General features: G+C 47.6%; 1 protein-coding gene across 4 annotated transcripts in view; it reads left to right on the top strand.

The window, feature by feature from the left end:
- Mylk (myosin light chain kinase) overlaps positions 1 to 14,251 on the top strand; it is a 252,871-nt gene that overhangs the window by 116,277 nt on the left and 122,343 nt on the right. For all 4 annotated transcript variants that reach the window (NM_001105874.2, XM_087575816.1, XM_087575815.1 and 1 more), the window contains 4 exon segments: positions 1,792 to 1,999; positions 11,432 to 11,480; positions 12,293 to 12,443; positions 13,773 to 13,938. In NM_001105874.2, coding sequence (NP_001099344.2) covers positions 1,792 to 1,999; positions 11,432 to 11,480; positions 12,293 to 12,443; positions 13,773 to 13,938 — 574 coding nt within the window.

The following is a 14,251-nucleotide window of genomic DNA, read 5'->3' as shown; positions in this document are numbered from 1 at the left end:
AGACTCGAACAACAGTGCTCACCCAGGGACACACACAGTCACACTTGGCTTTCTGTCACAGTAGTGAGGGCTGTGTGTCCAGGTGGGTGTGCTCACCTTCACCCCACCAACTTACGGTACGAAATAGTTGCAGTGGTGACACCACGGCGGCCTCAGGCATTGCTGACGTGTCTTGGTGGAGACAACTTAAGAACTGAAGCATTTCCTTGTGGGTAATCTATCTCTGTCCTGAGTGTAATTTAGATTTTTATAGGAAGGAGCTTGTTTGTTTGTTTGTTTGTTTGTGGGAATTACAAATAAGATTAATATTACTGACTGGGGGTTTGGGGCTTTTTCTTCTCCATTGAATCCTGACTCTACATCAGCAGGCAGGTCATGGAAGATTTATAAACTGCTGTGAAGGGATGATTATTTGAATTAATCAGAGGATTGCTGGGCTTTTTAATAGGACTCAAAGCTTCCTTCCTTAGGAACAAAAATCTACATCTTAGATACTCAGACTTGGGTCTGAAGATGCTGGGACCAGAGTTGCTGAGGACACTAAGCCACATACAGACGGCTATGACAGCGTGTCCCCAGCACCACAAAAAGAAAAGGATGACTCTCGCTGCTCCCCTTCTTTAGTGCACTTAGGGAAGGACATGTATGTGGGTCCCAGGAGTTCAAACACACATATCCCCTGAGACCCATAGATCATCGATACCTGACCTTGCAAGGAAGAGGGGAGAGGGAGAGAGGGAGAGAGAGAGAGAGAGAGAGAGAGAGAGAGAGTCAGTCATACTGAAAATCTTAGTTCATTTCTCCTGAAGTCATCCTCTCTCGCCTTGGAGTGGCTGCATGGATAAAAGCCGTGCCTACAATCTTTTGTAACAAAAGCAGTTTCCTTCTAAGAAGACTTCCAAGCTGAGCTTGTGCCTTTTCCAATACAGAAGTTCAATTCTCCGGCCTCTTTGAAATGGGTTAAGCCCTGCTCCCCTGAAGATTGGTCCAGCCTGAGGGCCGGTGAGTCCCAGGTGTTCAAGGGCACTTACAGATTTTTCATATCTGGAACTCAATATTTTTAAAAATGTATATTCCCTCTCTCTCTCTCTCTCTCTCTCTCTCTCTCTCTCTCTCTCTCTCTCTGTGTGTGTGTGTGTGTGTGTGTGTGTGTGTGTGTGTGTGTGTGTGTGTGTGTGTGTGATTCATATGTGAACACAGGGGCCTAAAGAATCAAGAAGAAGGCCTCTGATCGCCCTAAAGGTGGCATTACAGGTGGTTATGAGCTTCCTGACGTGGGAGAGCCCTCCCGACATGGCTGGGAACCAAATTTGTGTTCTCTATAAGAACAACACGTGTTGCTAACTGCTGAGCCATCTTCCTAACCCCTCAATGGAAATTCTGAGATTGCGGTCTTTCTCTGCACCTCTCTCTTTTGAGATAGCTTTACTCTGAAGCTTGGATGTGTCGAGGACTTGGAAACGACTGAACAGAGAGCGCTCACAGACCCTCCTGAGTGTTGTTAGAGGCAGAGAGCTGGTGCCCAGCTGAAAGTGCCACGGGAGGCATTCGTAGGGGGCCATCTTTCTCAGTAGTCACAGGAAAGCTGCTGCAAGGAACAGACTGGAACTCAGCTTAATGCCTCGTAATGATTTATTGTCAAAATACTAAAAAAGTACTCATTTTCTTTTCTTTCTTTTTTCTTCTTTTGTAGTCCAGTGAGTAATGCATAGAAAAGTGTGAACTGTGAACCCCACAGCATGTAGTGGGCGTGTATGGGACAGGAGCCCTTACAGTTTCTTCTTCTCCTAGGTCCGGGGCTACCCAGAGCCCCAGGTGACATGGCACAGAAATGGGCAAACCATCACCAATGGCGGCCGCTTCCTGCTGGACGGTGGGGTGCGGGGGACTTTCAGCCTCGTCATCCGTGGTGTCCGTGAGGAGGACAAGGGCAAGTACACCTGTGAAGCTAGCAACAGCAGTGGCGCCCGCCAGGTGACCGTGGAGCTGACTGTGGAAGGTGAGTCCCATGCGGCACCACTGCAGGAGCTGAGCTGCCAGCTCCAGGTCTCCTGCTGTATGTCAGCCCACTTCAAACATGGAGGGACCTAGAAGAGAAGCCACACCCAGTTTGGGGCTTTGGACTGTTCCGACTCTTGTTTCATTCAGCCTTGCCACGACTCACATCCCCACCAAGAATACAAACAAACTCTTAGGGGCGACCTTACAAAGGGATGCATGGCCCATCCCCCACTCTCCTCACCTGTCACCCCGCTGTGGCCAAGCCTTGCTCTCTCTTGACAAGACCTCAAGATTCCACCCTGTCGCTTACCCAAGCAGGAGCTCTTGCCTTGGTCCTTCCCCTGGCTTGCGCTCGTGTTCTTCAGGCCTCTGCTTAAACACCCCCAAGTTAGAGAACCCCCTTTTGGTCCCCTTCCTGTAAATTCCCTCACAGTTTTCCTCTAAGGCTTGCCACCCTCTCACCCACTGCACAGCTCCAAGACACAAGGTCACCATCTTGTCTATTGCTATGTCTTCAGCACCTGGAACATTCTGCACAGGTGAATACCGAATGTTTGGGAAATGACTGGAAGTGACTTTATCATCATTAGCATCACTGTGAAGTGAGAGTGCTCACTGTAAAAAATACGTAACAAAAATATGTCTATTAATTAATATATAGTCGTTTGTTTCCCCTGCCCCACTTCTGTGACAGAAGTAATCTTACTAACTTAAAAGCATCTGGGAGAAACATTTGACTATAATTAATATTAGGGCTTGTCACTGGTGTGTCTTCCTGGCAGGCTGAAGCTGCTCTGCTGGGTTGAACATTCCACGTCAGGCCACTGGCAGAGACTCAGGGTCCGATGTCTGGGTCTGCCAGCCCCCTCGGATGTACAACATGCTTCCCCAGATCCTTCTAGGCCTTTCTGGGAGCTACCTTTCAGGGTAGCCAAACTTGCTCCTTTTTGTGGCTGTTGCTCTGTCTGTTTGTTTGTTGCCTTTTCAGAAGGCTGTGCTCCTAACTTCATTTGCAGGAGACACTGTGAGCAATGTAGAGACCGGTTATGTCAGCCCTGGAAAGTTCTAGAAGGGATGTGGTGTACTTGGGCCAGTGGCCACTCCTTGACCTCTTTCCCCTGTTTCCCCACACAGTTGCAGGGCACATGAGTTCTGCTGAACAGAGTGTGCATAGTTTGGATGCTTTTCTTAAATTCTTTAACTAAGTGACTGGTCGTGTTAATGACCTTCGAATGCCTGCGGCAGGGGCATTCCGGACAGAAGGTCCCTGGTCAGGGGGTCTCAAGATAAATCTGTCAGGAGCCATTCCATTGCGGTGCTATCTCTGTGCCAACTGATCGCAGAGCCCAAACTTTAAATATTGAGGCCCTTGAACAAAAGTTCCCTATTCTCTGTTCGGATTTCCTATTTGGAGCTGAGCGAGGAGAGAGGTGCCGAGTTATGAGTCATGGGCCAAAGTCCTGATCCCAACGTTTGCCAACATAATGTGGGACTTGAAACCTCTGAACCTTGGCTTCTGCAGAAAATGGATGTGAACTCCAAGCTTTACAGCCTAGGTTAGCCCTGATTCTCTATGATCCGTATCAGGGAAGACTGGGGTGCGTTGGGAATGCGGGGAAATTATATAAAACAGACGCAATCAGCTGTGGTGGTGATGCGTGCCTTTAGTCTCAGCGCTCCAGAGGCAGACACAGGTCGATCTCTGAGTTCAACGCTAGCCTGGTCTACATAGAACTGAGATAACTTGTGGACCTCCTTCTTGGTTCTCATTGTTCAGGAAGTTGGATCTGGTGGTTCAACTCAGAGAGAACATTTTCGGGTCAGAAGCAAGGAGGCAGAACAATCACAGTAGAGCAAGACAAGGGTCATGTTCCTTCTCTTTGGGTGGGTTTTAATTGGAATAGATTGGCTCAGGCATTTGAGATGCATTGTGCTTCTAACTCTAACAGGAAAATGGTCTCATGCCTGCAACCTCTCTGTGTGTGAATGGGCCTGTGTGCATCCCTCTGCCACATCAGAAGCCTGTTTGAGCTGATGTGTTTGGGGCCACCCTAAGCCCCGTAGGCCTAGAAGGATGTATTCATCACCCAATGCCATGGAGAAGTTGCCAACCCGCCAGGTTAGCATTGGCATTCGTGAAGTGACTCCAGCAGCCAGCCCAGTGGCCTCCCCTGCAGCTCTGTGCTGTGCTCCTCTCTCTGTTCATCCCTGAACAGAACAGAGGTCCTGGGATCAACCGTTTCTCTGAGTGATGGAAGCTTTTAACCTTTGTCGGCCATGTTTAGAAGGCAGTGTTGTGCAGTGAGTGGAGTCAATGCCTTGGTTGAGTTTTAGCCCCGCTGATTTCTAAGTGTGAGCACATGGCCTTCCAGTGCTTTTTTTTTTTTTCCTTTAAGGCAGAGGGCGTCACACAGAGGGGTGTAAGGATCAGCGCAGCCCCTGGCCATCAGGAAGTGGTGCCTGGTGATTATGTGAGCTGCAGCTAACATCCTTAGAATACTTACAGAGGGAAGTCTGTGAAAAAGGAACCTTTCTTGCCCAACTTCCAGTTTGGCAATTAGAACCAAGGAGCACGAGGACAGGTGCCTAGGGACAGGGCCACACAGTTACCCTGAGGACCCTGAGGAGGTGCCTAGGGAGAGGATCACACAGTTACTCCAAGCCCCACACAGAGGAAGCAGCCATGTTCTAAGCACCTCTAGGCTACTAAAGTTTAGGACAGAGCAAAGAACCTTATCCTGAGGGAGCTTCCTCCGTAGTACGGGGGCCACAGGCTGTTCTCCAGGGTCACTGTCCAGTAGTGGCATAACATGAGCTCTACGTGTGACATCAGGTTTGCTAAAGCCACGTTGTTAAAATCAGGTGTCTTCCTTAGGGTTTCATTGCTGTGAAGAGACACCATGACCAAGGCAACTTCTATAAAGGGCAGCATTTAATTGGGGCTGGCTTACAGGTTCAGAGGTTCAGTCCATTAACATCAAGGTAGGAACATGGCAGCATCCAGGCAGACACGGTGATGGAGAAGCCGAGTTCTACATATCGATCCGAAGGCAGCCCGGAGAGGACTCTTCCACACAGGTGGTGCCTGAGCATCGGAGGCCTCAAAGCCCACCTATGCAGTAACACATTCCTCCAACAAAGGCCACTCCTCCTAATAGTGCCACTGCCTGTGGCCAACCATTCAAGCTACCACATTAGGTGAGATTAATTCTAATAAAATACTTTAACTCAGTATGCTTTCTTTTCAGTGTATAGCCTACACAAACATGGTAAGTCTCCCCTCAACTCACACAGAGGAGATTGTGCCTAGAGTCAGGCATGGCAGTGTGTACCTGCAGTCCTGGCATGTAGGAGACAGAGACAGCAGGATTATGTTCAAGGCTAGCCTGGGCTACATATCAAGATCCTATCTCAAAAACAAAAATCACCTGCAGGGCTTCTGGAAGCATCTGGCCTGGAGCATCCTGCCCCGCTGTCTTTTTCCAGCCCCTCCATAATCTCCTCTTCCCTCAATCCCTGACGTCTAGTAATACTGAGGCTGCTGCTCTCTGCAAATCCCTATACAGAATACTTGCCATGTGCCTTCATGTTTTTAAAGTTCAATTCTACTTTTATTGTATGTGTGTGTGTGCGTGCGTGCGTGCATGTGTGCATGCGTGTGCTCGAGCATTCTCTCTCCCACGCATGCATATGAATACAGTGCTCACAGATGACAGAACAGCACCTGCATCAGATTCCCTAGAGCTGGAGTTACGGCCGTTGAGCCACTTGACGTGGGTGCTGAGAAGCTCTGCAAGAGCAGTGAGTGTGCTCTTGGCCACCGAGCCATCTGCTGAGCCCGGTGCTTTCTTCTCCCATCTCTTTAGGCCCCCACCTCTTTCTCTCCTCTCTAGCCATGGCCCTTAACGGACTTTGCCTTTTCCTAGTTGTTCATAATCCTCTCTGCTCTCTCATTCATTATGTATTGTTGAAAAATGCAGATTTTGTACTGTGCATGAGGAGTGAGAGAACTGCCCTTAAGACACTGACTTTCTTAAGGATGTATGTATGTATATATTACATGGGGCCTTTATTAGATTGGGTCACAGGACACAGTGCAGGTAGGCCAGCAGTGACTAGCTCATGCTGAAGTTTAGGGAAGGCCAAGACTTGGTAGTTGTTCAATCCAGGAGGCTCATGTCTCAACCACTCCCATTCAGAGGCTTGAGTCCCTGCAGGATGCTGAGGGCTGCTGGTCTTCGGTCTCTGGTGGCAGTCACCAAGAAGCCAGCAAGGAATGCTGCAGTAATAGGGCAGTTGAAGTGTCCCGTGTGGGTAGGGGAAGCAAGCAAAAACAGTTTCCTTCTTCCCTGTCCTTTATCTTGACTGCCACTAGAAGATGCTGCCCAGAAATAGGGTGGGACTTCCTGCTTCAGATGATACAGTTAAGAATTCCCCTCACAGGGATACCCAGCTCCTTAGTTTTTAGTTGATTGAAGGTGCAGGCAAGTTGACACCAAGATCCAGTTATCACAGTTTCCTTCCTTTCTTCCAAGTGTTTCATTAGTCTTTATTTATTAGCCCATCTTTGGAGATGCACCCTCCAGTGAGAGTTGCTTACTGATGCAATGCATTGCTGTAAGGTTTCTGCATAAAGTGCCTTTCCCTCCTGTGTGCTGTCTTTGCTGATGGATGATCCCAACCTGGCACCTGCACAGGACATAGAAAGTGACTAATACAACATCACAGCGAAAGAGCAGTGCCTCAGGTTAGAGAAATGTCATCTCTGATGGCGTCCTGGTGAATTGGTGAGTTTCGCGCTTTAATGACTTAGGTTTGCAAGAGAATGCTGCACCGCTGCCCCAGCCCCCACCCCCCACCCCAGGCTTCATGGTACTTGGACTGTCACAGCAGAAGCTCTAGAGAAATAAACTAGGATGGAGTCTTGACCCCTAAAAGATGACTCTGAAAGAGATGCTTTCTTCCTGCTAGGTACCAACAATTTCTCTACAGAGCAGTTGTGGACGATAATTAAGAAATCACTTGCTAGAGCTGGGGAAGTGGCCAAGAGGCCAAGAGCACTGGCTGTTCCTCATGAGGGCCAGCACCTATGTGGAGGTTTAAAGCTCCAGCTACAACTCCAGTTCCGGGGGGAGCCGAACCCTCTTGTGGTCTCCTAGGGTACTGTACACACAGGCAGGCAGGCAAAAACCAGTACACATAAATAAATATATAAATAATAATAATTATAATAATAATAATAATAATTTAAGATTTTTGTTTAAAGGAATCACGTGCAGGAACTATTTAGCTAGGTCCCCTTCCCATGTAAAACCCCATGCAGCTCTTCCTGAACTCCTCGCCCATCCATGAATCGCGAGGAAATATATTTTTCTTTAAACAGCGTGTATTTTATTTCAGTCCCTTAAGAATTGTTCAGTGTGGGGGGTTGGGATTTAGCTCAGTGGTAGAGCGCTTGCCTAGGAAGCACAAGGCCCTGGGCTCGGTCCCCAGCTCCGAAAAAAAGAACCAAAAAAAAAAAAAAAGAATTGTTCAGTGTGTCAATTTCTGAGAGCCTCATACAGAACCCTTGAAATCTCTGGATCCATAGATGACTTTGACCTCCGTGGAGGAATGTATCCACTAATGAGTATCACGGTGTAGGAGCAGTGCGTGTGCGTGTCCGTATGCATGTGTGTGTGTGTGTGTGTGTGTGTGTGTGTGTGTGTGTGTGTGTGTGTATTCCAGCCAAAGTGGACTGCATTAGGGAAGAGGCTGCACAGAGAGAACACAATGCACGATAGGGAAGAGATTGCTAGGGGAAAGTTCTATCTGCACCACAACAGGAACCCCTTGGCAGAGGTACTTCAATATTTATAGTTAAGACATCCACATCCACTGGACCATGAAGACTGTTGAAACTGATGTGACAATCCAGGTCTTCTTAGAAAGTAGGACAGTTAGGCAACCTTGCCATTCCCAAATACTCCCCTTCCTTACACCGGGTGTCATCAGGTCCTGTTATGTCATCTCCTAGACAGGTCTTTAATTTCCATTCCCAGTAGCACTGTCTGGGTCCTGGTTACTATCATGGTCACTGGTCGGTCTCTCTCTCTCTCTCTCTCTCTCTCTCTCTCTCTCTCTCTCTCTCTATCTATCTCTCTATCTCTCTCTCTCTCTCCCCCCAGTGGTCTCCTCCTCTATCTAGCCCTCACTCCAGTGCTCATGCCACTATTTAAAATACCTGTAAAGATGCACACCAGATTCTATCACCCTCTCCCTTTGAGTCCTCCCACTGTCACTGTCAGCAAGGCCCTGTGGGTGTGACTTGGCTCTTGTTTATCTCCCCAGCCCACAGACCTGCTAGTTCTCTCAGTGCCTAGAGCTCTCATGGAGAACCACAGCCAGGCTGCATCCCTTCCCCTTCTGTCCAGAGATCCTGCTCCCCTTTTACCTCAGCAGCCTTCCCTCTCACCCTTGGGAGCCAGTTAAGTGCTCTCCCAAGCTCTCAGGTAGAGTGCTTAACAGAGAACAGAAGGGACCCTACTGCTGTAAAAGCCCCCACATGGAGCACCTCACCACCCTCCAGTTTTCACTCAGCCCTCCCCTCTTTCCTAAGTATCAAGCGCCATCAGTCAGTAGATCGAATCCCAGCCATTTCTCTACCACTTAAACCCTGGTTCCAAGTTGGAACAGCACCACATCCCCCAGGGGAGAGGGCAGGACATTCACAAGGGCCCTTTTCTCTTCTCAGTAGTCAGGTAAGCTTGTGGACATGTGTGCTCCATGGTGAGGATTGTCCTCTCTTCCCTACAGTCTTGCTAGAACAATGCTTCAGAAACATTTAAGCCAGGGGTTCCGTGGTCTTCAATAACATCCAGAATTTTTTAACCCGTGAAAACTAACTAAATAATGTTTAAAATGGCCAGTGTGAAGAGAGGGAAGTCTTGAAGTTATAGCTTTAAAATTATCGTAGAGTTTGTTTCGTGCACATTTTCTACTAAGTGAAATGCAGCTATCGGACATGTAAGTGTTCTGTATGTTCACATACATCCCGTGTAGACAAGAGGAGGCCTGGAACTTGGCAGACTGAAACCAAGATATTGGAGACATGTGAACGCATGTCTCATTGGGGGTTTTTGTTTGGGTTCCCCCCTTGGGGGCGCTCTGATGGATTTGTGACCTGAAAGGTGGCATTGTGAGGTTAGTTTGGAGTTACGGCTGTAGTGTGTGCCCCCTCTATTGCTCGTCACCTTCCCTTCTTCGACACCCTCACTGAGGGTGCACAACAAGGCATGATGGGAATTGAAGGCATAGACGACGTTTCCACAATAACTTTTTATTTCTCGAGTGTGTAGCATAAAACAGAATCCTTTTGACATCACACTTGAGGGTTTTCCCCCCTCTCTTCTCTGTATGTTCCTCCCTTAACTTACCTTGCAGTGTCACCTTTTAGGGCTAGTTATGTCTTTTTTAAATATAATATGCATGCTTTCATTCTAAAACAATTTTATGTTCTTATCTACCTTACTCCCCACTTTCCTGTTCTGCTTGATGGTATGAAATTTGCTCATTTGTTTTAAAAATCCAAGCGTGCTTGACAAGTTCCACAAGCATCCAATCACCTTATTCTCCTCCAGTGTGTTTCAGCAGAACAATTACACACTGCAATACAGAAGATTACAGTCTACTTTCCGTGCCACCTTGCTTTAATTAAGGCTTTACACGAATTTTCGAAACCGTATACATGGCCAATTAGCTGTGAACTTCAATCCAAGGTGGCCCCCGGCGTGACTAAACGCGTGTTATGAAAGTGGGATTTATTCTAACAGAGCAGAGAAGCGCTATTTTAAGCCTTCTATAGGAACACTTTGAAGATGGCTCAAGTAGGTCGACTGTTTCTGGCTCACCTGGAACAGCCCGGGTTTGCTCTTGTCGCCCTGGCATGAGCACGAACCATGTCTGTGCTAGGAGTCCTGTGTGTGTGATGGACGGCAGTGTTGCCACACACTTTGGGGAGCTTCCCTTCCCCTTGCCAACTCGACTACATTATCCACTTTTAAATCAGTGTTCTGTTTCTGTTCAGTCTTCTTTTTTTTTTTTTTTTTTTTTTTGGAAAAGCACTGGGGTTCCTATCAGCCCCTCCTCCGTTGAGCTTTCCATTCCTGAGACCTGCCAGCATTGTCTTTACCAGTCCTTTAAGATGAGTGATTAAATACCTTCAGTGTCTTGGCCTCACCAGCTCTCCTCATTTCCGCCCCCATTTCCGGCCTTCTACCTTAATCTCCTTCCCTCTTATCTTTCCATCATGGCCTTACGATTCTGCCAGCTTTTCGTTCTTTTGCAGGATTAATTTCACCTTGTCTATCTATGTACAACTTGAATTCCCTCCCACCCCAGAGTAGACTCTGTTAGTTATCTTAGTGCGAATTCCCTTTCTTCTGTTGTAAGCTCTCTGGTATTAACTCATACTGACGTAAGCATCCCTCAGCTCCCCGTTTGGCCCACCGCCTTTGTGTATTGTCCCTGAACACCACTGCAAATCGTCCTTGCACCCGTGAGCAGCGTTCTTAGCTCTTCTACGGGAAAATGCCATATTTTTCACTCACCGTGTGTTTCAAGGAACTTCTGCCTTTGGATTAAGACATTTAGCTCCTAAGAATTTTCATTTAATTCTTAATCTAATTTTTTTATTGTGGTAAGAAGCATGTGACATTTGCCCTTTTCGCCATTTAGTCAAGTGTGCCCTGAAGTGCTCCTGCGACGTCAGCACACTCCCTGCTTGCAGCTACCTCCACTTTCTAGTTCTAGAACTTTATCATGACCGCAAATGGAAATCCCAATCCCACAGATTTCTCTCCTCCTGCAGGCCTGGCCGGCTGCCTATCACCTTCTTTTCTCTGTGGGTTTGCCTGGTGAGAATATTTCTTCGTGATAAGCTTTCTCCGCATCACACATGTGCTTCAGGGTGTGTTCCTACTGTAGCGTTTCCACACTCCGCTCCTGTTTATGCCTGAATAATATTTCATTACATGAATAGACTACATTTTGTTTATCCATTTATACAGACTTTTTAAAAATCAAACATTAGATCAGCTGGGTAATACGGTAGCTCTGCTAAGTGTGGTAAATGGTACGTGGTCCGCAGACACCAGGCGTGTGCCTGATGTACATATACGCATATGTGCATACACACAAAATAACAATAAATACATTTCAAAAAAACTTAAAAAGATGGAAAAAGAGTGAATTACCTAATTCATTAAATGATTATAAGGGACTCACATTCCAGCGTTTGTGACTCGTTAGCCTGATGCTCACACCGAGTCAGCATGGGCTCGCCAAGGTTCACGTATTGTTCGTCTTTCCTGTTGTTCAATCTGCATGACTCATTGCTGACATCGGTGGATGCAACCTGGCCCTGACTCTCTTAGCCTTCTCTCTGTTACAGGGGATCTTATGAAGAAGCATGGTCAGCCCGTTCTTTCTAAAGCCTCAGGGTAAGTTCTGGAATTCTCAAGCCAGAGGAAGGGTTGGGTTATCATTTCTGCTGACTTAATAGCATAGGTACTGGGCATAAGTCTTATGTGTCCTGGGTTGTAATAACTGAAGAATGGGAGCCTAGTGGAATACTGAGATTCATCCCCCAGCATCTCCTGACCCAGCAGCCTCTGTGACTAACACCTTTGTCTTGGGTGCTAAATGCTGAAGAGTGGAGGGATGTGTCTATGGTCTTCAGAGAATTCTTAACAATTAACATGATAATGGATAAAAAGATTAAATGAGTAGACTTAGAAGTATTAACGTAGCTAGTGTCACAGATGAGTCCCAGATCTAGGGCGGCTCAACCCAAGCATCTTTCTTAACTCGTTCTTGAGTGGACGAGAGCTTTCTACATTCTCTTCAAGGAGCCCATACTACCTTTGTTTTGCAGCTCCATCTCCTGGAGCCTCTACACCTAGCTAAAATACTGGACAAAACCAGAGTGGAGAATCTCTCTGGAGGTTTCCATGAGTCAACTGTTGGTCAGTTGTCCAAAATCCAGGTTTTAGTCCAGAGCTCAGTAGAAACAAGGTTTAAGGTAGGCTAGTTGATGTGACCTAGCTGTAAGCCCATGTAATAGAGGTGATATGTTCTGGTGCCACCGATCTTTCCAGAGAAGACCTGTTAAAAGAAGTGTTTGAGGTGTGCAGATAGGAAAGCAACCCTTAAATGGTGTCTGACCACAGTTTAAGTAACCTAGGCAGGAGTGGAAGATCTGAATTGCTACTCAGTCTAAGTGGATTCCCTGTTGATTTCTCTCTCGGGACAGATTTCCAGGGGAGACTCGTCCTAGCATCTGGGGTGAGTGCCCGCCAAAGTTTGCCACCAAGCTGGGCAGAGCTGTGGTCAAAGAAGGGCAGATGGGGCGATTTTCCTGCAAGATCACTGGCCGGCCTCCACCACAGGTCACCTGGCTCAAGGTGAGGTTTTGTCTGCCCAGACGCTGTCCCTTCCCAGCAAACCCTAGAGTTCAAACCCTGGGAATCTGTTTCTCCATTGAGTTCCTTCTGCTTCAACCTCAGGTGTCTCCCCAAGGCTCTGAGTGTCTGTGACAGTGACATTCTATTCTAATGTTCCCCTGCTGTTACGCAGACCAAGGTGTTCTTATCCTCAATTCACAAATCAGCATAAAGCTTTTGTTCAAAGACAGACTAGGCATCTCAGGATAAGGAATTTGAATTGGGGCACTCGGTTTTAGGCAACAGCTCTGTGGTCCATGAAGTGCTGTTGAGGCTAGACAAGTCACTTAATCTCCTGGAACCTAGCATCCTTACCTTTGAGGTAGGGGTAGTGCCTCAGCATGTTAGGGAGACACTCGGTTGGAAGTGCTTTACAGATGGTTCATAGCCAGGTGAGGTAGAGAGAGGCTGAAGAGATGGTGGTACCCGGCAGCGAGAAAGGTGAGGATGGACCACGGCATTGAGGGATGTCAGGAAGAGTGGGCTCAAGGTCAGAGAGAGAATAGGGTTTTCAGAGAAGAAACTCTTGAATAAAATGAGTGGTAGAACTCCTTTCACCTCTTCTTAATTCTTCTAAGCTCACCCTCAGAAAAAAAAAAAAAGGAAGGCAAGAAAAAACTGAAGGGAAAGGTACTGGACATCCTCGAATTCCACTCCTTTAAAGAAACACAGGTCCTCTGAGGCAGTTTCCGCACATCCGTACCAAGCCTGTGCAGAGGCCTCAAGACTGAATGCTCAGGGGGTGACTGTGTCAGTCTTCTTTCTGTTGCTGTGTGAAACCGAGAGCAACTTGACAAGGAAAGGGTTTGTTTTATTTACACCTCCACATCATAGCCTATCATTGGAGGAAGCCAAAGGGGGAACCCAGAGACAGGAGCTGAAACACAAGCCATGGAGGAATGCTGCTTACAGGCTTACACGTTGTGGCTTCCATAGTTTGCTTTTTCACACACACCAGGACTACCTGCCCAGGGACAGCATGACCATTGTGGGCTGGGCCCTTCCACATCAATCGCCAATCAAAAAAAAAATGCTTCCCAGGTTTACCAACATGCCTGTCTCATGGGACTAATTTCTCACTTGAGGTGGTTCTCTCTTCTCAGATGACTTTACCTTGTGTCAAGTTTACAAACAAACAAACAGAGTCATCACCATGGTGACTATCTGGAGATCACAGAACAGATGCTGTGTAAACCAAGCCCTGGTGACCATTCCACAGAACTGGGGGAGGCAGGACTGGGTCAAAGAGAGCAGACGTCTGTAACCAAGCTCTCCTAATGCCACTTGTAGGGAAATGTCCCGTTGCAGCCAAGTGCCCGAGTGTCTATGTCAGAGAAGAATGGCATGCAGATCCTGGAAATCCACGAGGTCACTCAGGACGACATGGGCACGTACACATGCATGGTGGTGAATGGGTCAGGGAAAGCCTCCATGTCAGCGGAGCTCTCCATCCCAGGTATGGGGTGGGGGTGGGCGGGGCGATGCAGGGGGACATTTTCCTGGTGTCAGGACCCTCATAGAGGAAGCTAGTCCTAACACCGCTTGTGTGTATACATGTGGCACACCAACGTAAGCATGCACCTTCAAGGACCAAGTTTTCAACTAGACGAGAAAGGGATGGGCTAGCCGCACAGAGCAAGCCCAGAGGAAGATGCTATGAGCTGTTCCCTTCATTCGTGTCCCTAACTAGTCCCTGCCTCTTCAGTGTCTTCAGTCCTTTCTCGTAGCTCAGGGAGCTTTTTACATAGCTCTGACTATGGGAGGAGTGG

The sequence above is a fragment of the Rattus norvegicus genome, chromosome 11 (assembly GCF_021556685.1).
Source record: "Rattus norvegicus strain SHRSP/BbbUtx chromosome 11, alternate assembly SHRSP_T2T, whole genome shotgun sequence".
In the NCBI taxonomy this organism is placed as follows: domain Eukaryota; kingdom Metazoa; phylum Chordata; class Mammalia; order Rodentia; family Muridae; genus Rattus; species Rattus norvegicus.
Note: the sequence above shows the minus strand (reverse complement) of the source record. Positions and strands in the feature narration are given on the sequence as shown.